Source organism: Anabrus simplex, chromosome 3 (genome assembly GCF_040414725.1).
Source record: "Anabrus simplex isolate iqAnaSimp1 chromosome 3, ASM4041472v1, whole genome shotgun sequence".
NCBI classification, from domain to species: Eukaryota; Metazoa; Arthropoda; class Insecta; order Orthoptera; family Tettigoniidae; genus Anabrus; species Anabrus simplex.
Window position 1 is genome coordinate 196,178,706 of NC_090267.1, and position 26,865 is coordinate 196,205,570.

Below are 26,865 nucleotides of genomic sequence, written 5' to 3' on the forward strand. Positions count from 1 at the left end.
CAAATAGTACTGGTTCCGTGCCCACGAGTGGTACTCAGCCAAGTAGTAGTAGTTCTTCGAAGAAAATAAAGGAGACTAATACTTTAAGTAAGCGAATTCAACGGCTGGCATGTAACGCATACGAATACGTTACGAAGAACATCGTAGGCAAGGGTTATGTTGTTATTATTATTACTATTCTTCTTCTTTTTTAATCTGTTTACCCTCCGGGGTCGGTTTCTCCCTCGATTCAGCGAGGGATCCCACCTCTACCGCCACAAGGGCAGTGTCCTGGAGTTTCAGACTCTGGGTCGGGGGATACAACTGGGGAGGATGACCAGTACCTCGCCCAGGCTGCCTCAACAGCTATGCTGAACAGGGGCCTTGTGGAGGGATGGGAAGTTTGGAAGGGATAGACAAGGAAGAGGGAAGGAAGCGGCCGTGGCCTTAAGTTAGGTACCATTTCGGCATTTGCCTGGAGGAAAAGTGGGAAACCACGGAAAACCACTTCCAGGATGGCTGAGGAGGGAATCGAACCCCCCTCTACTCAGTTGACCTCCCGAGGCTGAGTGGACCCTGTTCCAGCCCTCGTACCACTTTTCAAATTTCGTGGCAGAGACGGGAATCGAACCTGGGCCTCCAGGGGTGCAGCTAATCACACTAACACTACACCACAAAGGCGGACATTATTATTATTATTATTATTATTATTATTATTATTATTATTATTATTATTATTATTATTATTATTATTATTATCCCACTCCATAGTTCATGTTTTTACTTTTTCTTTCTTTCCTGAAAGCGAGGCACTGATATTAGCTGCATAAAAGTAATATTTTAATGGTTTTACTTTGACATGAATTCAAGCATAGCATTTAGGAAGACCTGCTATTTGTATATAAAATAGCTCATGGCGATCATTTACGGCTGTATGAAATTTCTTCGTCGAGTTTATTTGCCAATTCCTTCTGTTTTTCTTTCTTTCCTTGTAACATCTGCGACCACCGCACGTGCTATGCTCGAAACTAAATATTCCGCGATATCGGTTTGTCTTTAGAACAAATTAAACGCTAACCTGTTTAAATAATTGACGCAAAATATGACAACCTTGCTCTTGACAATGCTGACTTGCCTTTTAAACGACACGCGCGTCTTGTGAATGAAAACCTACAACCTGTTTTCCAGTCTTTGACCGGGTCAGGGATGGAATGAATGAAGCAGAAATAGGCTATTAGTACGATGGGGTCGCCACTCCCAAAGTGATTTATTAATGGTTGATAGATGCTATGAAATGAGAATGGAGAGTGTTGCTGGAATGAAAGATGACAGAGAAAACCGGAGTACCCGGAAAAAAACCTGTCCCGCCTCCGCTTTGTCCAGCACAAATCTCACATGGAGTGACCGGGATTTGAACCACAGTATCCAGAGGCCGAACGCGCGTCTTGTGTCCAGGGGAAATAGCCGACTCGCAACCCTCATTATCACTAGGGCGGGCGATGTTTTGGGATCAAAAGCTGCCACCTGGAGATACGTTCGACGTCCCAGCTTTTTTTGATAAACACAAGGCTGCGTCAACCCCCAAACGCTAAGCTGAAATGGCTTGCCTTAGGCTACGATAGGCAGAAGATACCATGCTTAATTTTTCCGCCCTCATCCTCAGAGGGGAAGGGAACCGCATGGCAATATAACCCTGATGGACACTTGGCCGAGTAACCGACTGCTGCTCAGCCCATGTGCCTGCAGATTACGAGATTACACGTGGTTTTCGAGGCGAATTCTCTCGGCCTTTATTCTTGGTTTCCTAAACCGGGGCTGCTATTTCACACCCAGAAAGCTCCTCAAATGTTCTTACGTAGGTTGAGTGGACCTCGAAGAAGCACTCAGGTCCAGTAAAGGACCCCTGACCTGACACGGAATCGAACCCAGGAACCAAGGATCTCCGCGTAAGAGACAGGCTCGCATTGTGTAGATTCAACAAACATGTTTCCCTCGGGATATATGTCACTAGGGTTTTACACCATCGTTAATTACCTACCATCTTAAATATTGAGAGATAGGTCGAGGATTTTAATTAGAATTACTGTCACTTTAATGAAAGATGTTATTTATCTTGTCATATTACCATGTCTTCTAGGAAGGAAAGTTTCAAAACGTGCTGCACCTATTTCCTTTTCTACGCCTGCGAGCCGAGCGAACAAGTACTGTTAGTTTATGTAGGTCAAACAGCGACACCAATAACATACTGTACTATCGAGGACACCTTTAGTTTTCAATAACACATTAACGCTCTTCTAAAGCGAACATTTCGGTTATGACCAACAACTCGGTATAACTTTTAAAGCTAATCAGTTATTAAATTAATTATTTCATATGATAACGTCGACTATTTTCCGAGCGTCATAGTTATACCTTACACACAGAACGGAGTGGCCACACTGCAGCTATAGAGCCAAGCTGTGCGTTCGGGGGATGAGTGGGTTCGAACACCACCGTCGGCTGTCCTGATAAAGGTTTTCTTTTCTTTCCTGTTTTCACTTCCAGGCTAAGGCCGGGGCAGTTGCTATTCATGGGCCACAGCCGATTACGCCCATCTCCTCTACCCAGTTTCATTCACCATCATTCATTTCATCTTCGTTAACTTTTCTACTGAGATTGCTGAAAGGAAGGGCATCCGGCTGTAGAACCATGCCATAGAGTTTCATCTCACCTTAACCCCGATCCCGTATCGGGAAAGAGGACTAAGTGATAGATACGAAAATAATTATTATACCTCACATATAAACTAGGCCTATTTCACTGGAACAGCTACTGTCCACTAGGTTCTCACTAAGATGACCGCACTTCGAATCCCGGTCATTTTATGTGAGATTTTGGATGTGGAAAATCACGTCCATGTTGTTAGGACTCCACAAAAACTGCCCGGCTCCATGGCTAAATGGTTAGCGTGCTGGCCTTTGGTCGCAGGTGTCCCGGGTTCGATTCCGGCAGCGTCGGGAATTTTAACCATAATTGGTTAATTTCGCCGACACGGGGGCTGGGTGTATGTGTCGTCTTCATTTCATCCTCATCACGACGCGCAGGTCGCCTACAGGAGTCAAATAGAAAGACCTGCACCTGGCGAGCCGAACATGTCCTCGGACACTTCCGGCACTAAAAGCCATACGCCATTTCATTTTTCCACAAAAACTGAAGAACCTGTGGCTATGATTAGGAAATCAAGAGCCTCGAAAAAATAGAAGACATTTAAAATACTTCTTTCAATGTCGTACGAAATATGAGCTCATATTTCGAAATAGGACATTTATTTCTTGCCATATTCTAAGCCGAATTATTTTTAATTAACCAAAGCACTCCTAATAAGATACATTACTAAGAGTAAATATGTCCTTTTCCTCGACGCCGGTCCAAACCAATGGTATTTGAAAGGGCTCAATTACACCAGCCTCGTGTCGGTTGCTTGCTGGTACACAAAAGAACTCCTGCGGTAAAATACGATACTCAGCGTATTCGAAAACTGTAATACCATAGTTATATACTTTACAAGGGCCGAAAATGAGATTTAGCGTATGAGTTGAGATTATTCAGAATTTCGAAACGAATGCGTGAAACATTTTGGTCCATATAACGTACAATATCTTATTTCGTACTGTGTTGAATATTAAACTATAATTGAATAGCTCAGTATGCTTTGTTCAGGACCCATAATTACTAATAATAATAATAATAATAATAATAATAATAATAATAATAATAATAATAATAATAATAATAAAATTTAATTATCCACCCCAAAGGGGTAAAGCGGGCCACCTAGAGGGTAATGCCCTCTCTCTCTGGCCATGAGGTGCGATGTGGGTAAGTATGACATGATTAGAGAATTTCCAACAATCGATAGATGTAATCATTATGGAAGGAGCTTCAGATGCAGATACTGATGTTTCACAAACTACATTATTGTAGATAAATCGAAGGAAGCAGTGAAGAAAATTATCCTTATCAAATCGTATTTAAAACTGTATCTAGTAGGCCTACCCGGCGCGGGATACTTCATAATGAATGTTGTGTAGTTTTAGAGTTTTAAATTATTTTGTGTCACGTTAAACTTCGTCCTTGTGGCAGCCAGATTGCCTGGGAAGTAGGTGATCTTTTCAAAAAATAATAAAAGTAAGTAATAGGCTTACCTGTCGGCTATACATTTTCGCCTCGCGCTATAGATATGGTGTACACGATTCCGTCTGTCACTCGGACTGTCACCAATCAGCCTAGGGACCCCAAAACTGGTGACTGAACACAAATGTCAGTCATGTTAGAAATGTATTTTTCACTCCTTTTCACTCCTATGACGATGGGGGCTGAACCTCGACTTAAACGGCATCCAGAGTGTCACAATTCATCTCGGCACACCGAAAACTAGGGATTCGACACTAATATTGGTCGTTCGATTATTTTTACATGTACACCCCCACCCCTACCCCTAATGGTGCTAGGAGTGTCTTGTCCCCTCAGTAATTTTTCCAGATAGTAATATATGTAGGGTCTACCAAGTTTGGTTGAAAGTTATGCTGGAACATACACACATACATCCATGATCTCGGTTATTTTGGGCATTTTCATTCCCACTCCTTGTCACCCTCATGCCGATGGAGGCTGAAATTGAACGATATCTGGAGTGTCACTATTCATTTCTGCAACCCCGAGCAATACCGGTCGCTTTGATTATTTTTACATTCACCTCCTTCACACTCCCACACTGGAGAGCTGATATGATCATAGCCACACGACTTCCAGTTTCAAATGGAATCCGTACAATAGGAACGTGAATTTCATTCAAAGATCTACGTGTATTGTCGGTCATCGATCCTCGGCTTTCTTAGTGAGAAGTTAGTGACCATGTCACTCTGCTATCACAAACTTTGATAATGACGATGATTATTATTGTCATTTTTATTACAAGTTGCTTTATGTCACACAGACACAGATAGGTTTTATGGCGACGATGGGATATGAAAGGGCTAGGAGTGGGAAGGAAGCGACAATGACCTTAACTAATGTACATCCCAAGAATTTGCTTGTTGTGAAAATGGGAAACCACGGAAAACCATCTTTACGGCTTCCAACAGTGGGGTTCGGACCCACTATCTCCCGAATGCAAGCTCAAAACCGCGCGCCCCTAACCGCACGCCCAATTCGCTGGGTGTTTATTTTATTATGATTATTATTACAATTATTATTATTATTACTGTATTATTATTATTATTATTATTATTATTATTATTATTATTATTATTATTATTATTATTATTATTATTATTATTATTATTATTATTATAGTGTCAGGTTTCGAGCGCTTCTTGCCCATTACCGAGGTAATGTAAGTTCATCTAAATAAGAATGCATTTGGGTTCAAGGAAGGTTTTACAATTCTTGAAACGAGCCGCTTGTAAATAAGAGTTGAGGGTTATGATGACGATTATTGATTTAAGGTGGCAACCATCCCCTCTTAACACTAATCAGAAGGGATTAATAATGAAATGGCGTATGGCTTTTAGTGCTGAGAGTGTCCGAGGACATGTTCGGCTCGCCAGGTGCAGGTCTTTTGATTTGACTCCCGTAGGCGACCTGCACGTCGTGATGAGGATAAAGTTATTATGAAGACGACGCATACACCCAGCCCCTGTGCCAGCGAAATTAACCAATGATCGTAAAATTTCCCGACTCTGCCGGGAATCGAACCCGGTACCACTACGACCAAAGGCCAGCTCGCTAACCAGTTAGCCACGGAGCCGGACAAGGGATAAATGAAGCGGCCTGACATTTGGATGAAGTTATTAGCAAAAGAAATGCAAGAGAGACGAAGGGCGGGGAAAGGATGGACTGCCGAGGTCTCGCAAACTGTCGGGGACAGAAGAGGCAAGCGAGGTCAGATAGGAAAAACGTTAGTGAGGAGACTGTTATAAATGTAAGCGATGCCAGATTCAGCTACGGGACCCGGTCACCAACCAACGTTTCATAGTTCACAATCCCTGGCAATCCCTTTTAGTCACCTCTTACGATAGGCAGGAGATACCGTGGATGCATTTTACCACCCCAACCCACAGGGTTGAAGTGAAATTATTCTTAGAGCTCAATTTAACATGTGGATTCTGTGAATTCGCTCTAGGGAAGATAAAAATAAACCTAGCAGTTCTTCTTCTTCTTCTTAATCTGTTTAGCCTCCAGGGTCGGGTTTTCCCTCGGACTCAAGGGCAGCGTCCTGGAGATTCAGACTTTGGGTCGGGGATACAACTGGAGAGAATGATCAGTACCTCGCCCAGGCGGCCTCACCTGCTATGCTGAACAGGGGCCTTGTGGAGGGATGGGAAGATTGGGTGGGACAGGCAAGGAAGAGGTAAGGAAGCGGTCGTGGCCTTAAGTTAGGTGCCATCCCGGCATTTGCCTGGAGGAGATGTGGGAAACCACGGAAAAGCACTTCCAGGATGGCTGAGGTTGACCTCCCGAGGCTGAGTGGACTCCGTTCCAGCCCTTGTACCACTTTTCAAATGTCGTGGCAGAGCCGGGAATCGAACCCGGACCTCCGGGGATGGCAGCTAATTACGCTAACCACTACACCACAGAGGCGGACAACATAGCAGTTAAGAGCGGGAATGAAGTAATTTTTTTTTTTTTTTTATTTTTTTTTTTTATTTTTTTTTTTTTTTTTTGCTATTTGTTTTACGTCGCACCGACACAGATATGTCTTATGGCGACGAAGTAACATTTAGCTGTATCCTTGGTATAACTGGCGGTGTGAGAGACACGGCCTTCCGGTCATCTGGAAGGTCAGGGCAAAAACAATACGCTCGCAGGCGTGACGAGCCCACGAACTGTACCGTACTACCGCGTCTTGCTCGCCTTGACCGTGACCACGTAACGAGGTGAACTAGGGAATCGCACATTCAAGGTCTTACTCAGCTTTCTCCGCCAGTTCCCGTTCAAATACAAGCAACTCGACCCATGATTCATTTACTAGTTACGAGTTTTATTTAGGTCATGGATAGTTCAATTTACGAAAAGCTATTACTTGGAAAAGATCGCAAAAATCCTGTAGAAGTAGTAAACATCGCACAACGTACACTAATGATCTGATTAAAGGAGAAGTGTTCGTCTCAATATTCATTCACAAATCTACTGTCTACCGGGCGAGTTGGCCGTGCGCGTAGAGGCGCGCGGCTGTGAGCTTGCATCCGGGAGATAGTAGGTTCGAATCCCACTATCGGCAGCCCTGAAGATGGTTTTCCGTGGTTTCCCATTTTCACACCAGGCAAATGCTGGGGCTGTACCTTAATTAAGGCCACGGCCGCTTCCTTCCAACTCCTAGGCCTTTCCTATCCCATCGTCGCCATAAGACCTATCTGTGTCGATGCGACGTAAAGCCCCTAGCAAAAAAAAAAAAAAAAAATCTACTGTCTGTTTGGACAAGTAGGGAAGAGATGTGTACCTACTATTCTATGCCAAAAGAGTTGGACATAACGACAGAGAAGGTGGAAATGATCTAGATCAATGTTTGAATCTCACTGAAAATTTTGATATTTGTTTTACGTCGCACCGACACAGATAGGTTTTATGGCGACGATGGGAGAGGAAAGGCCTAGGAATGGGAAGGAAGCGGCCGTGGCCTTAATTAAGGTACAGCCCCAGCATTTGCCTGGTGTGAAAATGGTAAACCACAGAAAACGTTCTTCAGGACTACTGACAGTGGGGTTCGAACCCACTATCCCCCGGATGCAAGCTCACAGCTGCGAGCTCCTAACTACACGGCCAACTCGCCCGGTACTGTAAGTTCTTTTTTTTTTTTTTTGCTATGGGCTTTACGTCGCACCGACACAGATAGGTCTTATGGCGACGATGGGATAGGAAAGGCCTAGGAGTTGGAAGGAAGCGGCCGTGGCCTTGATCAAGGTACAGCCCCAGCATTTGCCTGGTGTGAAAATGGGAAACCACGGAAAACCATTTTCAGGGCTGCCGATAGTGGGATTCGAACCTACTATCTCCCGGATGAAAGCTCACAGCCGCGCGCCTCTACGCGCACGGCCAACTCGCCCGGTACTGTAAGTTCTACTGTGATGGTTGTTATTATAAAACAAAGACTCTTCAGCCACTTAACAAAGCAAACCTGTAGTTCAACGTGAATGTTGATATCGTGATCACAGACACGGGGTCTATAGTTGTATATGAAGTCCGAGCCACAGAGGCGTGATTCATTTCAAAAATCCCATAGGCATTGACCTGAATTCAAATCTCAGCCACCGTAGAGAGGATCCAAGGACTAGCCTATGCGAATGGGCTCTCACATTACCCTTCCAGCAACGCAACATAGGCCTAGTACCCTTATATTTTGGTTATAAGAATTCTAATCGAGAGTCCTGAAGACGGTTGTCCGGAGCAGTACGTGAAAGGATATGGTCTCTGCCTTCCCAGTATTCCCTCTCGTATTCCACAGTTACAACAACGTCACGTGATGTTAAGAAGGAAAAATAAATAAAAATTGAAAAATCAAACAAGCTGTATCGGGATCACGGCCACAAAATATGCGTACCACATGATAAGGACTGTCTTAGTATAGTACTGTACCCAGTCGGTATGGGTTTGAAATGTTACTGTTAACATTTTATTAAAATTATAAAATCCTTTTAATAACAACCACCTACTCAATACAATACATTACTCATTGAATTATAAAATAATCATGAGGTGTCTTAAATAATGGAACATGTTTCGTTCGACATAGCGAACATCATCAGCCGTTAATTTACAAAAATTAGGTCAGGGCCCTGTGCTGAAATGATAAAAAAATGGTTAAAAGAGTGACAATGGAGTAATAAAAAGTAAAATGATAACATTAGACTTGAAATTGTAACAATATGTACAGATTAACAGCAAGTATTTGTAGTGGAATACATTGAACGATGGTAGTCTGTAAAGTTAAAACAATCATGAGGTTTAAAGTAAAAAAATAGGTATAGTGGACCTTAAAATATATGTCAATACGTGAAGCGTGGATTAATTATTGACGATGGAGTTCTTTAAATTCAGCAAAAACAAAAGTTGAAATAGAGTTTATTGAATAGTACGAGTCAAACTGAACCAGTTAAAAGGCGCATGGCGTCGAAACTAAGGTTGATATGACGTGAACTCCAGTAGGTAGGAATTCTGTAGGAGAGCCAAACACAATGCCATAAGGAAACACAAGTTGAACTAGTCCGTATTTACACGCAGCAGTAAAATTAATCGTATACAACGTAGGACACCAATGGTGGACTCGTTAAAGAGAAACTATAATCTTGAAAGTAGGGAGAGTTCCAGCAATCCAGAGATGGATGGAGCAGATTATGGCACAATTGGAGTTAGAAATCTGGAATGAAAGAAAAGGGAGGAAAAATGAAGTTATGTTATAACGAAAAAAAAAAAATTGAAAAAGGAGGCTTACCCTTGGGACTAGTGTGCGTGAAGCAAACTGGCGAGTAACCTTATTGCTGCTTCTAGTGTTGTATGTATGTATGTATACGTAGAGGCGGGGAGTGAGTCATGTGAGGAGGAGGGGCGGGTCGGGTATTCGTGGAGGGGGTGTCACATGACAGGGCAGTAGAGTAGTAGTTGTTGTATTATTAACAGTTGTATAATTAAAGATTCTCGTAAAGTTATTATTATTTATATCGAAAAGAGAGAGTAGTTCTGGAATTTTCTCGATTATTGGACTTATAATTTCTGAAGTATCATTTAAATTTTGATTTCCGTTAAAATGCTGGTCTAGGAATATGTAAATGTTCTCAAACTCTGCCATAAGTTTATTTTTATTGACGTATTTCAAGATTTGAAGGTCTTTTTCAATTGTAGTAAAACTGTGGCCAGTCTCTTCCATATGGGTGCTCATGGCGGAATACTTTTTATGTTTGGAAGCGTTGTAGTTCAAGGTATCTGGTCAAAAAGCTACGTCCAGTCTGTCCGATATAGGAGAATCCACAATGGGTGCATTTAAGCCTATAGACACCAGAGTTCGAGAATTTATTGTGATTAATGTTAACTATATTTGAATTGAAGAATATATTACGGTTCGTATATCGGGTTCTATAAGCAATAAGCAATGTTCCATTATTTAAGACACCTCATGATTATTTTATAATTCAATGAGTAATGTATTGTATTGAGTAGGTGGTTGTTATTAAAAGGATTTTATAATTTTAATATATTGTCCTCAAAACGGTTCTATTATGAGATTAATTACATGTAACATTTTATTTCTTGATTCAAAACAGTCCACCTCTGTGGTGTAGTGTTTAGTGTGATTAACTACCAATCCCGGGTGTCCGGGTTCGATTCTCGGCTCTGCCACGAAATTTGAAACGTGGCACGAGGTCTGGAAGGGGGTCCACTCAGCCTCAGGAGGTCAACTGAGCAGATGGGGTTCGATTCCTACCTCAGCCATCCTCAAAGTGGCTTTCCGTGGTTTCCCACTTCTTCTCCAGGCAAATGCCGGGGTGGTACCTGACTTAAGGCCACGGCCGCTTCCTTCCCTCTCCCTTGCCTATCCCTTCCAATCTTCCCATTCCTCACAAAGCCCCTGTTCAGTTTAGCAGGTGAGGCAGGCCGGGAGAGGTACTGGTCCTCCTTCCAAGTTGTATCTCAGACAAAATGTATCATGCTCCAGGACACTGCCCTCGAGGCGGTAGCCATGGGATCCTTCACTGAGTCCTGGGAAAAATCGGGAATCCAACCAGGGCCTCCGGAGGTGGCAGCAAATCTCACTAACTACAACACCACAGAGGCGGACACTAAGATCGATACCTGGTAAAATATAGAGCTTACTGTACTTTGCCTTCTGGTATGAACTAAAACAATTTGATACTTATATCGACCATCTTAGTTTCGTCTTCGGCTTTCACAGTATGAAGGTCACTGAAGTATGAATGATTCTGGCAACGCTATTACTTAAGTAGACAGTTCGTATGATGAATGATGTAAAAGTATAACTTGTATGATCAGTTAGTGTATACATTTTAGTTGACATGACAGACATGTAAGAATACGCCCTACCTCCTGACTCAGCGAGGAATGCAACGGGAAACTACGTCACTCCTCACATCCCTTGTATGGCTCTTCAGTGACGCTTGCGCTTTTTGATGATGATGATGCTTGATGTTTTAAGGGGCCCAACATCAAAGGAAATCGGCCCTTCCTTGCGCTTTTTACCATAGGTGTTAGTAGTACTGTTGGAGATCCAACTAGTCTTCAGGATATTGATCCTAATAATAATAATAATAATAATAATAACTTATAGAAACAATAAGAAAAAGGAGATTGCTATTTCTTGGACTCATTTGTAGAATGGATGATAATAGACTAACTAAACGAATCTTCAAGTACCTTTGGGAAAAGAAATCAACCACCACATTGGATTCAAGAAGTCAAGAATGACCTGGAAAGGAACAACATACGATAAGAAGAATTATTGGAAAGAAAGATTTTTAGGAAGAGTCTTACAAATGGAAGGATTCCAAGGGAGGAAGGACAAGAAAACAGGCACAAAGTGGACTGAAGACAGGAAAAAGAAGCACAGTGAAACAAGGAAAGAATAATGGAAGAAAAGGAAAGAACAACTAAGGAGGAAGAATTGAAATTGTAACGTGGTCCTTAGAAGGCCGGAACGCAAGAAGAAATAACTTATAGGTGAAACAAGGGAATTAGTACACCTTCGTTGAATGGAATATCTGTTTGAAGACTCACCTGTCCTGCAACTGTATGGAGAATTATGAGCGCCAGCCTTACTCCCCATTTGGCTTTGAAGCATCGATGTGTGAAGAGACGATGTGCGCCCACCGTCACTCCCAGACCACACATCAGGTTGAATACAACAACTGGAAAGAAATAATCCAGCAATTATACATACATACAGTAAATAGAGTACATTGACACAGGGAGTTCTTTGTCAGCGCCCTGCGCCTATGCGTTTGCCATCGGCAAACTCTGCGAAGGTGTGCCTACAATCGCGGTGAAATTATTGATCGGATAGGCAGTGAATATGCTGAGATATTTACAAAACAACGTTGGACATAATCTGTTTTTACTTATATTTGCTATCACAGGAGATACTGGAAATATCTTTCTACAGCTTTCGGGTAGAGAAGGGCAAGAAAAACAGTTTTTAAAATAATCAATGTAATTTTAGAAACGTATTAAATTTATACATTCAAAAAACACATCCTTTATTGCTCATCATCGTATTTTATGACACAGCCTGAGACCCCTTGTAATCATGTAGCAGTGGGCTTGTATTGTGAGATGGTGAAGTCCGTCAGTGGCCCTGAATATAATTTCCGTGGTTTCCTATCACATTGTCGCCACAAGACTTGTCTACGTCGGTGCGACTTAAAACAATTTTCAAAAGAAAAAATCGAATCTGCGCCCGACTCCTAGCAAGTGTCTTGGGCAACAGAGTCGTATGACGTTTAGAGTAATCCAGTGGTCAGGACAATTACCCGGACATGAAGATGTGTTCTATCCCGAAGCTACGGTGTGCTAGTTTGGCTCTGTACCAAACATCGATGTAGTGTATACGACCAAATACTTTGTAAAACCCAACATAATGTCAGGGTTGTCGAGAAAATTCGAGGTTTTATCGGCTAGGGTTCCCATAATAAAACTGGTAATAAAACTGGGTATCTGTATCTCTATTGCACAACTGTCGAGTAGTTGGAGATACTTCAGTGAGATTGAGTGTATATTTAGGTCCCTCCTTCAGTTTCTAGGCTATGCAGCGGAAGAAAGTACAACCCTAGTCAGAATGAACTCATAAAAATTCTGACATTCCCAAACAATTTTAGATCTTGAAAACACCGGCAATTATACTATTTTTAGTTTAGTGGAACCATAAGTGTATCTCCAATAGACAGCCTAAAATTAGCGTATTTTATGATTCCGTCTCCAACCACTTATAGAACTGTAAAATGTTGGAATAATTTTTGCAGAAACTTGAGACACGTCTTGAAATGAGTCTCTCCCTTAGAAGAGTAAAATTAATGGAAATATAATTTTATGTGAAGTATTCCGTGTAGGTTTCGAGCTAATAAATCACCCGACAACGAGCAGACGGCTCGGCGGAGGCGTGTTCATTCGCCGACACCAGAGGAGGACACAATTCGGCTAACTGAGCAGCGGTCCAGCTCAGACAGAAAAAAGAGAATAGTATGCGCTCTGACCGAAGTTAATCATATCGTTGCTTGCACAGCTTGCCGTTACAGCTGCGAAAAAGCCACGTATCAAAACAGATTTAAACTTTTGATCTTTTGGTTGTGTCTAATGTCCCGTTCTATTCACTGCGTTGGTATGGTGTTTAGTAAATACGTTTAATTATACTCCTTTCATTAGATTATGCGTAGGAAAATAAATTAATTACTTTGACATGTGATAACTAAATACTCCTTTGACTACTACCTACAGTCCTGAAAATACGAGTACTATAAGCCAACACAAAAACTTCTTTAGAACACGGTATAATCAATGAACGAAAAACCTAGCTCTAGGTTAAGTACAGAAATAAATACATGAATAAATGTCATTCACCATTAAAAAACCATAGCCCTGTGTACTCTTATATATCTGAAATTTCATTCGCCAGATAATGAGGAGGAGTGCTGAAGAAGACGAGTTATACATTCTTGTTAATAAAAACCACATTGAAAGACTACAGATAGGAAGTTCATATTCACAGGACATATGCATAAGTATGCTGTAAAGAAATGATTAACATTTGAACTATGCCGGCCCTCAGGTTCAAGGATATATCGGTGCACCACCACCGACTGGTAAAATGTGCCTGCGGCTCTCGTTGTCGCTATAAACCGAAGATAATGGATCAGTGTGACTTGAGCAGACGTGCAGGATGCCTCGCAGACGTATGCTAGAATCGTACCGTCAAATGAGTGAATTTGAAAAAGGGCGCATTATTGGCATGAAAGAACGTGATGCATCGTTCCGGGAATTGCTGCCCGTGTGGGACGAAGTGTGTCGGCAGCGCAACGAGTGTATACAGAATGGTTCACAAAATGCCGTAAAACACGACGACATGGGTCTGGTCGCACCACCCTGACCACCCCCCAAGAAGATCGACACCTCATCCGAATTGCATTGCAGGACAGATCTGAGTCCTCCTCGGCTCTGGCGCAACAGTGGAACAGTGTAACACATCGTACACTATCAGGAGTGACAGTCTGTCGCCGTTTATTACGGTCTGGGTTACCGGCGCGTTATCCAGTTCTCCGCCCACCTCTGACTAATGTGCATAAACATGCTAGACTGAAATAGTGTATGGAACGACGTCACTGGGGCCAGGAATGGCATCAGATAGTGTTTTCGGACAAATCCAGGTTTTGTTTGTTTGAAAATGACGGCCGCATTTTGGTTCGCCGTAGACAGGGGGAGAGGCATCACAGTAACTGCATTCGCACAAGACATACAGCGCCAACTCAAGACCTTATGGTGTGGGGTGCTATTGGGTACAGCCACAAATCACACTTGGTGCGTGTCCAGGGCACTGTGACCAGTTTGAACTACGTGAATGACATCCTGCGATCCATATCCATACCCTTTCTGCACGACGCCCCAGACGCTGTATTTCAGCAGAACAATGCGCGACCACATATTGATGCACGAACACATGCCTTCTTGTTATCACAGGATGTCACACTGATGCCCTGGCCCGCCCGATCACCGGACTTGTCGCCAATCGAAAATGTGTGGGATATGGTGAAAGTGAAACGACGGGTGCGGCGCTGTGACCCAGTGTCAACAAGCAAAGATGAACCGTGGGACCAGGTGAATGCAGCATTGATGGCTATACCCCTATACGACTATACGCCCTATACGCGTCGATACCATCACGCATGGAACAAGTTATCAGTGCCCCTGGAGGACCCAGTGCCTACTAGGCAACAGGACATGCTGAACTTAGGTAACTGAAATGCTAATCGTTTCTGTAGAACATACTAACGAACATGTGGATATGAACTAGTCTCAGACAGTTTACCCTTCCTAGAAATGTATTTTCGAATAAACAAATCAACAAGATACTTTTCAGTGTAAAAATGGATGTTGTATTCTCAATCAGATCTTTCTCTCTCGTTCTTCACCTTCCAAAGCCATATTTTTGTATTTGTAGTTGAAATGTTCGTGTTAAGTTGTTTTGCTCTCAAATGGTATGCCGAGTACTCTGATTCCTCTTCACTGTTGGCAAAGAAAACCTCGTACTGTCTTCTCCATATCTTACTATGGCATTAATCCAGGGTGTAGGTATATTGAACGTGGGTGTCATAGTGAGATAAGAGGCGTGGCTATCCACGACAGTTGACGGTGAAGCCGTTGGGAATCCTACCACCGTTCGAGCTGTGGACTCAACATACACAAAATACATACCCTAACATCTAGTCGGATATCCAGACAATCTATTTTATTAATTTTATATTTAATTCCTCGAACAGGTGGATAAGTAGACCTACTTGTAGTAATAAATACTTCGGATATGTATTAACTCGCGAGTAAGGCACCTAATGAGCTTGAAGTTGCGATCAAGATATTCTGTAAGAAAGATGTGAACTATCAGCCGAAACTCGGAGGAGTTTTGAGACCAACCTTGTTGTGAGTAAAAGCTGGGTGAACTTAGAATATTTTGTTCATAATTTGGAAGTAATCGACATGAAAGTAGCAACAGTGACTGCTGGTGCATACAGGCTGGGACAATGGAAGGAAGGCGCACAGAACGTGGTGATAAAGGCAAAGTTAAAAATGAACACGATGGATGGAAGCTATGTGAATCTACTACCATAGTGGGGTCGAGTAGATGAGTGGAGGATAAGTTTCCCAGGTGAATAAAGGATTCGAGCATAGAGGGTAAGAGAAGCAGAGGAAGACAAGGCGATGATGATTAGACTCGGTTTTTAATGATGTAAAGATAAGAGGTGTGGAACTAAACGAAACCGCAAACCTAATTGCAAAAAGAGGATTATGGAAGCGCTTAGTCTATTTACAGGGGGTTACAAACTTAACGCTTCCCCACGTGAAAGGGGGCTGTAGAGTAATTCCATGGTATCCTATGCCGTTCGTAAGAACGAGAAAAGGGGAACCCCTCAGGGACTCCCATCTTATAAGAGTGGGTTGGTGACCACGGGGCCCTTAGTTAAATCTGACATTGTTTTCATTTACTTGTACCATGCTCCCCCTCATTTTCATCTTCCTCATCTGCCTTCCTTGGTCGATTCATGTTCTCTTCCGATTCAGACGGCGTAGAAAGTCTATAATTTTCACGCCCTTCATCACTCTCCCTCTTTTACCGACACCTTCATTATTCGAAGGCTTTGACCACTTCCTTTTTTTTCCCTGAGTAGTGTCAAAAGAGAACGATTGCCCACTTGTACTTCCTGTTACGACAAAAATTTCCATCACTTGCCCAGGCTAAATGCTGAAAGGCAGTCTTTAATACAAATATTTGTATGTTACCGAGTGAGTTGGCTACGGAGTTCACGTCCCGTAGCTGCGAACTTGCATTCGGGAGAGGGTTAGTTCCAATCATACCGTCGATAGCCCTGAAGGTGCCTTTTCATTGTTTCCCATTTTCACACCAGAAAAATGCTAGGGCTGTACCTTCAATCAATCAATCAAACAAACAATCATCAATGATCTGCACTAAGGGATGTTGCCCAGGTGGCAGACTCCTCATCATTTGTTTATCTAGCTTTTTCTTAAAACATTTTCACAGAACCTGGAAATTTATTGAACATTTCCCTTCATAATTGATTTCAATCCTTTATTCCTCGTCCTATAAATGAATATTTTTCCCCAATCTGTCCTCTTGAATTCCAACATAATCTTCAAATTATGATCTTTCCTACTTTTAGAAGCTCCACTCAAAATGGCCGCTACTTTCCCAATTCTAGCCTTTTAAGTCCTTCCGTCACCAATTTTTTTTCTTTTTTGTTAATGTGACGTTAAATTTCTACCAAAAGAAACGTTTACTAATTTATATTTTAAATGAGTTTTGTTATTCTTAAATTTTCTACAGCACAAGATTTAATTAATAATCCATTATTGCTTGAATCATTCATTAATTAATCAGTTAACTAGTTAATTAATTAATTTGAAAATAATTCACTTGTTGATCTACTGGAAAACTCAAGTTACTACATAAATAATTATATCTGGGTAATACTGAAAGTGGTTTTTTTTTCTAATAAGTTCTTAATGAAAGCAGTTGGTAACTTTCAACGGGAGAAAAATTGCTTGTACAAGCAATAGCTGTTTCTGCAACGTCATAGTTCACCTTCTCTACTGAGTAGGTTGAGTCCTACTAGAGGTGGTGTCCTATTAAATAGGAGAAAGCATCATTACCTTCAACAATAGAGTTCTCCTCCACACGTTGAAAGCGTTGACCGTAGATTATGCTTTACAACGAGGCGACAGTGAAAGGCATGTGTTCAAATCCAGTTCACACGTATTACATTACTATCTATACCCTCAATAATGGCAGGAGGATATGACTTTCTACCTTAAGTCGTTGCAAAGTTCTATTCTAAGAAGCACAGGGTAACAAAAACAGAGACAACGTAGGATTATTTGATACTGAAATTTGATGAAATTTCTCAGCGAAGATGTTGTTTTTGTTATAGTCTTTTAAGAGTCAACGGCTTAGTGCATTTATTACAAACGTAAACTGTATATGTGAACCTGTTTTGAATAAGAATGTTAGGGGAGAAACTAAATTGGGCTGGAGAAGGACACCGTATCAGTAGGCGTAATATTCTGAATTTGAAATCGAGAAACCATAAGAAACCTTTAAAGAACGGCCAGCGGTAGAATTTGAAGCGACTTTCCTCCAAGTCCAAGTTATTTTTCCATACAGATCATCAAGTTAACGGCGAGGATCTTAAACATCTACAGTACCTCCTACGGTCCTGCAGATAGCTGGGACCCGTTTGCAGACTATGAGCTATCTGAATTAAAAGGTGAGAGACGATGACCATATTGGCTGAGACTATCGTGCCATGATTGGACCTGAAGTTGTAGATCCAGTCTGGTAGTATTTGCGAATATAATATTGTCAGCGTAAAGGAGGGTCCATGGAAACTCATTCCATAAGCTATACGTGATCATAAAGGGACGTGGTGGGAATGCTGACCCTTGATGTACATCGAAAGTGACGGGAAAGCTGTTAAAAGCTATATTGAAATTAATCATCATATTCAAATCCAATCGATGAAAATGAAATGTCGTATGGCTTTTAGCGCCGGGGTATCCCAGGACGGGTTCGGCTTGCCAGGTGCAGGTCTTTCTTTTTGACTCCCGTAGGCGACCTGCGTGTCGTGATGAGGATGAAATTATGATGAAGACAACACATACGCCCAGCCCCTGTGCAGTTGGAATTAACCAATTAAGGTTAAAATCCCCGACCCGGTCGGGAATCAATCCCGGGACCCTATGAACCGAAGGCAAGTACGCTGACCGTTCAGCCAAGGAGTCGGACATCCAATCGATTACATTTTAGACTGATAGAAATAGATCAACATTCTGCGGGAAGTTTCATTGTACTTAGGTAATCTGCCACTCGAGCGACAGCCCTAAACACAGATCAGTGGTGATTGATTGATTGATTGATTGATTGATTTATTGATTTATTGATTATTTGATTGATTGATTGATTGATTGATTGATTGATTGATTGATTGATTGATTGATTGATTGATTGATTGATTGATTGATTGATTGATTGATTGATTGATTGATTGATTGATTGATTGATTGATTGATTGATTGATTGATTGATTGATTGAAATCCCATTGAATACATTTGAAACCTCCTCTCACATCCTAATAATAATAATAATAATAATAATAATAATAATAATAATAATAATAATAATAATAATATCGTGTAAGCTATTTCTGGCCTGGTGCAATCCTTGTAATGCAGACCCTCTGACGAGGGTGCAGGGCTTCAGGAAACTACGTGCTATTGCGATGGAGGATAATGTTGGGTCAGGTGTGAGAGCTGCAGGAATGTTGGAGATAGTATAAACACCCCCCTCTCGAGCCAAGGACATTAACCGTTTAAGATTTTAAAACCTCGGCCCAGCGAGGAAACGAATCGAGAGGGGCAGGAACCGAAGGCTAGGTCCTAGTAAAATTATAGCAAATTAAAAGGTAAACATGGAGAGAGGCTACCGACCCAGCAATAGCCTTATTTTCTCAATCACAGGATTACAGGAAGCTAACTTGCGTTAGTTGACGCCTGCCCATGCCGGAACTGGGGAGGCAAATGTTAGAATGCTGCAACTGTCTTTAGAAGAAGCCGGTCATTAATCCGAATTTTTTCCAGTCATTAATTTTAGAGAACACGATCATTGATGGTCGAAGTTCTGTGACACTGTATTGATTTTCCTGAAACGAGAACGATGTAAAGTAACAGAAAATCAACTGAAAGCCGTACAGAACATGTCTCTAATGTGGCATGTCATAACTGAGACGTGGACGCTGTCGATCGTTGCCTGGTCAATGAGTTACAAGCCACAAGTCTCCAAAGAATGTATTTAGAGAGCTAGTAAGTTGTCCGTATGCTAATCGATATATTTATGCAGCAGGGCATTCCAAAATACTAGTGCTTTCTCTACATGACACTGTTAGTAATCTCAGAGACCAAGCCATTTTGGTCACTCTTATGGCAAGTGGGCGAAATTTGAAACCTGTCGTATTTATTTAGTTTTTATATCCATGGCGGGTCATAACTCGCTTACTTCTCTCAGCATAAACCTTCTTATGCAATTCATTAGCTACTCCAGGACCACCAATAATAAGTATGACATCTGTATCAAGTCTCACATCACACCAGTTGATAACTAATGCTGCTCCTTAGCTGCCTGTCGTAACATAACTTTCAAGGAAGAAGTCAATCTGATTATACACAGCATTTTGACTTACTGTATACCTAACTTTAAACAACAAACAGATAATAACCAAACGGTGCAGCAAACACTTTATTACACTACCATGATATACTCTGAGTCACTTATGAACTGTGTTCAGTGGCTTGGTTTTAATGGTAAACAAAATATCCCATAACTATCCTCAGGATATCAACAGTCACTCGAACTGTAAGCTTGAATTTTCTGGCTTACTTATTCTGGAAAAATTAAGGGCAAAAGACCTTCCCTTACATCCACCCTACTAATACGAGGCTATATATTATATTCTCAAACATTATAACAAGTACATTCCTTCCAACTTAAGTATCTAATAATAGCAATGACAGATAAAAACTGTTAGCTAACTTTTCCCATGGTTAGCAACATACAAGGATGTAAACTAACACTGAAATTATACTCCTTCGGTCTAAAGATATGCTAAATATTAAGCCATCTCCGTACAGGCCATGAAAGCTGTTGGAGGAGTAGAAAATAATGGCTTCGACTATCAGCAACCTCGGCACTAAGTGAGATATAGGATATGGCTTGCCGTCTTTGACCCTGATATTAATCTGATACACACTTTTGATGTAAGCTGAATGAACATCAGGGTCATGTGCATCTCCAGAAATCGAAATCTCATTTCGAACTTGACTTTCTGGCAGCAAATCGAATCCACGTTATTCCGTGAACCGAGCACTCCTTTACCGCCACGGCTAGACAGAAAAATACTACAAATGCTAAAACTAATACTAAGACTGATCCACATGTAAATATTTAAGAAAAAAAAAAGCTTTGAAATATTGCAATATGTCTTCCTTTCTTTCTTAATCCCTTTACCCTCCAGGGCTAGCTTTTCCCTCGGACTCAGCCAGGGATCCCACCTCTATCGCCTCAAGGGCAGTGACCTGGAGCGTGAGACCTTGGGTCGAGGGCAAACAACTGTGGAGGAGGACCAGTATTTCACCCAGGCGACCTCACCTGCTATGCTGAACAGTGGCCTTGTGGGGGAATGAGGAACTCGGAAGGGATAGACAAGGAAGAGGGAAGGAAGCGGCCGTGGCCTTAAGGTAGGTACCATCCCGGTATTTGCCTGGAGGAGAAGTGGGAAACCACGGAAAACAACTTCAAGGATGGCTGAGGTGGGAATCGAACCCAGCTCCACTCAGTTAACCTCCCGAGGCTTAGTGAACCCCGTTCCAGCTCTCGTACCACTTTTCAAATTTTGTGGCAGGGTCGGGAATCGAATCCGGGCCTCTGGGGGTGGTTGCTAAACACACTGACCTCTACAACACAGAGGCACGAGGCGGACTACTACAATATAGCTTGTCCAAAGTGATCTGGAATTGTATTTTTTTGCTTTGTAAGAAAGACCATTAACTCAGCTGCGAATCCTTTTACTTAAACAATATTTGCTTTACGTCGCACCGACAGAGATAGGTTTTATGGCGACGATGGGATAGGAAAGTGCAAGAAGTGGGAAGGAAGCGGCCGCGGCATTAATTCAGATACAACACCAGCGTTTTCCTGGTATGAAAATAGGAAACCACGGAAAACCATCTTCAGGGCTGCCGACAGTGGGGTTCGAACCCAATATCTCCTGGATGCAAGCTCACTGCTGAGCGGCCCTAACCGCACGGCCAACTCGCCCGGTTATCTCAGATTCAACAGTAAGGGTGTGGTAATAGTAGTTAATAATAATAATAATAATAATAATAATAATAATAATAATAATAATAATATTAAAAATAATACCTCAGCTACTGTGTGCAGGCAATTTGATTTGACATCATTTAGACTGCCTGCACATCAATTTCGATGCTTATTTTTATTCTACCAGATGGCAGGGAAACGGATCTCTGTTGGCCAATTCATGTCTGAGTTTAATTTTGTCATGTAATCAACAAATGCGTCACCAGATAAATTTTTCATGCCGAGAACGTACAACATGGGCTTCCATTGGACTTTTTTCCACCCATTCTACCAGGTTTGAACCCAGGATCTTGGAACCAGGAGTCTGATACTCTACCACTGAACCATCCATAGAAGGTGTACCTGTACGGTACAAACACCCAGTCCCCTAGCCAGAGTAATTAACCAATGGAGGTTGAAATCCTCATCGCGACCGGAACCGAACCCGGGACTTTTTGAACCAGAGACCAGCATGCTAACCATTTAATATCGAAACCGCACGGTAGTATTAGTAGCAGCAGCATTGTTGGTAGCTGATACAGTTGATAGCTCAGTGTACTTACTGCGTGCTTGCCCAGTGCATGTGGGTTTTGGAAATAAAACTCACACCCCTGTGGTTCAGATTCCAAGTAAACTGCAGGTCCTATGACTATCGTCATGATATCAACAGTCGCGTAAAACTACAGTTTTTTACTTATGGCGTGTATGAGCTTTAACAAACTTTATTACAGCAAAGTCTGTTGCAGTGTGTCGAATGAGAACAAACTGTAATTAGGACTGGAAAGGAAGCTATTGCCAGAAGTTGAAAAGGCAAAAAAGAACAGGGGAATACATTTCAAAATAGCTACCATGCGATTCGAACACAATGCATGATTTTTCAGTATCTACAGTGGCTGGAGTGCTGCGACGCTTATCATTCGTGAACGTTATTGAAATAGGCCTACCTAAAACTTAGTGCTGGGCTGAGTGGTTAGACGTTGACAGAAAGACAAGTCTCAACCACTGAAGTATGTTGAAAAGCAAGTGCTAGACCATCAACAAATGCAAACCGGAAGGATGACGTAGCTGGTATCCGCGATACACAAGTTAAACAGACGGGCTGAGTGGCTCAAGTGGTTGAGTCGCTGGCCTTCTGACCCCAACTTGGCAGGTTCGATCCTGGCTCAGTCCGGTGATATTTGAAGGTGCTCAAATACGTCAGCTTCATGTTGGTAAATTTAGTGGCATGTAAAAGAACTCCTTTGGGACTAAATTCCGGCACCTTAGCGTCTCCAAAAACCGTAAAAGTAGTTAGTGGGACGTAAAAGCAATAACATTAAAAATTATTATTAAATACCAAGCGTCCTTACAATCTAGTCGATTCGCCTCCAGTGCTAAGTGGTTCATAAGAATGATGAATGGACTACACACAGTTCATTAGTAAATGTTCCGTTATAAAAAGCAGAACATTTCCTCTATCCCACCCGGTGACTATTATCAGGTCATCCACTTTCCTCTTCTTTTTATAGAATGTGACCTGAAAGTGGAACAGACAGGTTTAAGTCTGGCGGCCTTGATTTTCTCTCACTATAGAAAAAGAATGGATATTACTATTAACGTTAACTATACGTGTCCTGTATCCTTTGGCCAAATAACTTACACAGGTATAGATGGAGTGAGTGAATCACTTTCCGAGAACTCCATTACAGTCGGAGAAAGTGTGATTATCTATGTTGTTTGATAACCGGTTACGAACTAAATAATATAGTAAGTTATGAAATATGAACTGTGTAATACCGAATACTTAATCTAAGTTGGTTTAGATTCACAGCCGTATAATCGTAAGACAGGTTAGGAGGAACGATGAACTGTTGCATGCCGGCTTCCTTACATGATTGATTAATCGTTGATAAATAGTTCAAATAATTACTTCACTCACAAAATATCATAAGAAGAATGCCATCTATATAAAACTTGTAACAACTTGCACAAGGAATTCGAACTTTTGTCAACAGATGTCTCTACTACAACTTATGTTACACCCTCTAGTGTGAATAGGAACTATTAAAATCCTAAAGTATTCTTTTTATTTTAAGGTTTACTACACTGAGTTGATTTTTTTTTGTTTTTAGTATGTTAAAGTTGTCAATATTTCGATCTTTTCCCGCCAACTTTGGAGGCTGGCCAATAGAAAATTTTGTATATTTATTTTTTAACCAATGAGATCCGTCCTGTAGCTATTGAATTACCCAATGAAAATTAGGGGTGTGTCAGGCCTTAGCCCAGAGCTCTCTAGAACCTTACTCTTGGTTAGAATAGCTGGCACATTTTTCGACCAGGTTGTCTTATTGATCGTCCAGTCTACTGAGTGTGTGTTAATAGAGGAGGCCGGGGCGTTTCGACCATCATCGAGTGATCCATCTGCTTCAGGTAATGGCAGCCATTATATAACTAACTCGAGAGGAAGGTTTCCAATCTCGAATAATGTAACCTTAAATTTCCAAACTTCACTATAACTGTAATTTTCTAAAAATATTTAACTTTCAAACTAGTCAAAAGAGCCGAAATTCGGGAATAGAGAGTGTTAACCTCTCGAGTTCCCTATCAACTTGATTTTGAGGTGACTGATTTCGTAACCTGTTTCTGTTTGAAATCCTTGTAATTAAAATTTTCTCTGTATCCAGTCACCTCGGTAGTTTAGGCTTAGTCTCTATGACTTCAGGCTAGAAGCCCAAAAAGGGTTTTAATTTGTAATTGCAAATTTCAAGGTGTGCAAGTTTCCGCCTCCATATCATGTTGATGTTTGGGCCAGTAACTTTAACCTGTGTTTTCCACAAAGGCCCGGCAGAACGGGTGTTTGATACACCTGTAAAATTCGATTTCACTCTTTTAACTTAAGAGGTTAAACTGTCGAGTGTCTAAGACAGTGAATACTGTTTGAATTGTAAAATGTATGTTGTGCCTTTGATAGGCCTGGATCTTTCTGGAACTAGGTTTCCAAGAGTAAACACTTTATAGAGCAAAGACGCTTCTTCTTTGCAATTGTTAAGTGGTGCCTTTGAAAGGCCGATGTGGTCTCCTAGATAATTTGGTGGAGCAAAGGGTGCTCCTGAAATATTGTATAATTTGAACACTCAATAAAATAAATTAGGAAGCTCGTCTCCTTGAATGTTTTAGAAAGGATCCTCAGGGCTCATTGGAGAATGTATAATTAGTGAGCTCAAGCTCAATGTTGCTATTCGATTTTCTATAAGTTGTTCAGTTAGCTTGTAAGTAAAATTTGGTACCTGAATTTTGTAAAATCTTGTTTCCGAAAAATAAAAGAAGATAACTGAGAAAAGAAATAGAACCCTAAATTTAAAATTTTAATCTCTTGACTGTCTTAGATAGACCCATTTATGCCCGCACCTTCTTTCACCTCTGTCCACCACGGTATCCCCTTAAGAATAACAAATAATAAAGGGATGACCGAGTCTGAATGACGACGTTAATGATTGGTGATATTATTATATTCTATTTCATATTTTTTATTTGCGAATTGACCACTTAGGATCACGCTACAATTTCATTGTTCTTTGTCTGAAGTTTCCATTTCCTCCATTACTCCTTAATATGGGCGCTATGCTGTTTCTTCTGTTCATCCGTCCAGGCTCTTCTCGTCTTTGCAGTTCTTTCGATTTGAACCCTTCCAAATTTTGAAACATGTACATGTTCATGTAGTCAAATAACTTTTTGGTTAGTCTGGTTTTGTCCATTCTGTACAAATGTCCGAGAAATGATAACCTCCTCTTTTTCATGGTCTCTGAAATTTTCACCGCATTTTTGTAGACTTCATTGCCGTTCGAAGTTTCAGTCTGGATTGGGCCCAAGATTTTCCGTAGTATTCTTGTTTTTATAAGATCTCCAGCTTCTCCAAATTGTAATTCATCGAGAGGTATTCGCTGGCACACAAGCATTCTGTTTTTACTACAGTGTTGTAATTCCTCATTTTGGCATTCCATGAGATGCATTTCTTGTTGTAGATGTTTTAATCAGTCTATATTATATATATATATATATATATATATATATATATATAATTCGCTGGGGCCATCAAGGACCACGTTAAGTCATGTTGCATTTGACACTGAACTTCGCCTTCTTTAGAGCCCAAATTTCCCTCATTCTTTGTGAGTGGGCCTGCTTACGCTCCTCTGTCCAAGGGGCACCGTGTCTTCTTTTCGGTTGCTCGTCTCGGTTTAGCCCGTTCGTCAATATTTTCTTGCGGAAGAGATCTCTGTTAAGGGCGTCTTCAGCTGAGATATGTAGCATTTGCAGGTCTTCTTTGGTATTTCTAAACCAGGGAATTGTGGTTTTGTGGTTTGAATAAAAAAAGTGAAAGATTTCTTTAGTTAACTTTCTTCCGTCCATTCTTTTCAGATGACCGTAAAATCGTGCCCGTCTTTTTCTGATTGTGTCGGTAATTTTCTCTATTTTGCTGTAGACTTCTTTGTTGGATCTCTTTTGATGGATTCCATTTCTGTACTTTTATCCCAAGATTCCTCTCACAATTTTGCGTTCTTTCTCCAGTTCTTCAAGGAGTCCTTTGTTGGCATTTAGAGACAGGGTTTAGGCTGTATATAGAACTACTGGCTTCAGAACTGTTTCATAGTGACGTATCTTGGTGTTTTGGGAAAGGCATTTTTGTTGTAGATTGTGAGGGATGTTTGGTAGGCTATTTCCAGTTTGCGTACTCGCTCCTGAAGTGCTTCTTTGTCCAGTCCATTTTTCATGATGATCTCACCCAGGTATTTGAATTTGTCTACTCGGGTGATATCCCCGTATTTTGTATGGAGTTTTGGTGGAGCCTCTTTGATGTTAGTCATTACTTCTGTTTTCTCAAACGATACCTGCAAACCAGTTTGTTCGGCAATTTCCTTTAAAATTTCAACTTGAGCTCTAGCAGTTTCTATGTCGTTTGAGAGAACAGCAGTATCATCGGCAAATGCTAAGCAGTCTGTTGCGATCCCCTTGGATTTGGTTCCTATTCTCAATGGACTGTAGTTGGTTTCCTGTAATCTCAACCGCCAGGTTCTGATGATATTTTCAAGAACACAGTTGAAGAGTATCGGGGATAGCCCATCACCTTGTCGGACTCCTGTTTTGATGTCAAAGGAATGCGAAAGACATCCGTGGAACTTCACCTTGGATTTTGTATCGGTCAGGGTGGCTCTAATTAATGCCAGCAGTTTCA

At 41.4% G+C, this 26,865-nt stretch overlaps 1 protein-coding gene across 1 annotated transcript in view; it reads right to left on the bottom strand.

Moving 5' to 3' along the window:
• LOC136866141 (acyl-CoA Delta-9 desaturase) overlaps positions 1-26,865 on the bottom strand; it is a 180,858-nt gene that overhangs the window by 71,989 nt on the left and 82,004 nt on the right. Inside the window, exon 3 of the mRNA XM_067142843.2 lies at positions 11,743-11,873. Within this exon, the coding sequence (XP_066998944.1) occupies positions 11,743-11,873 (131 nt within the window). The remainder of the gene's footprint in view (positions 1-11,742; positions 11,874-26,865) is intronic.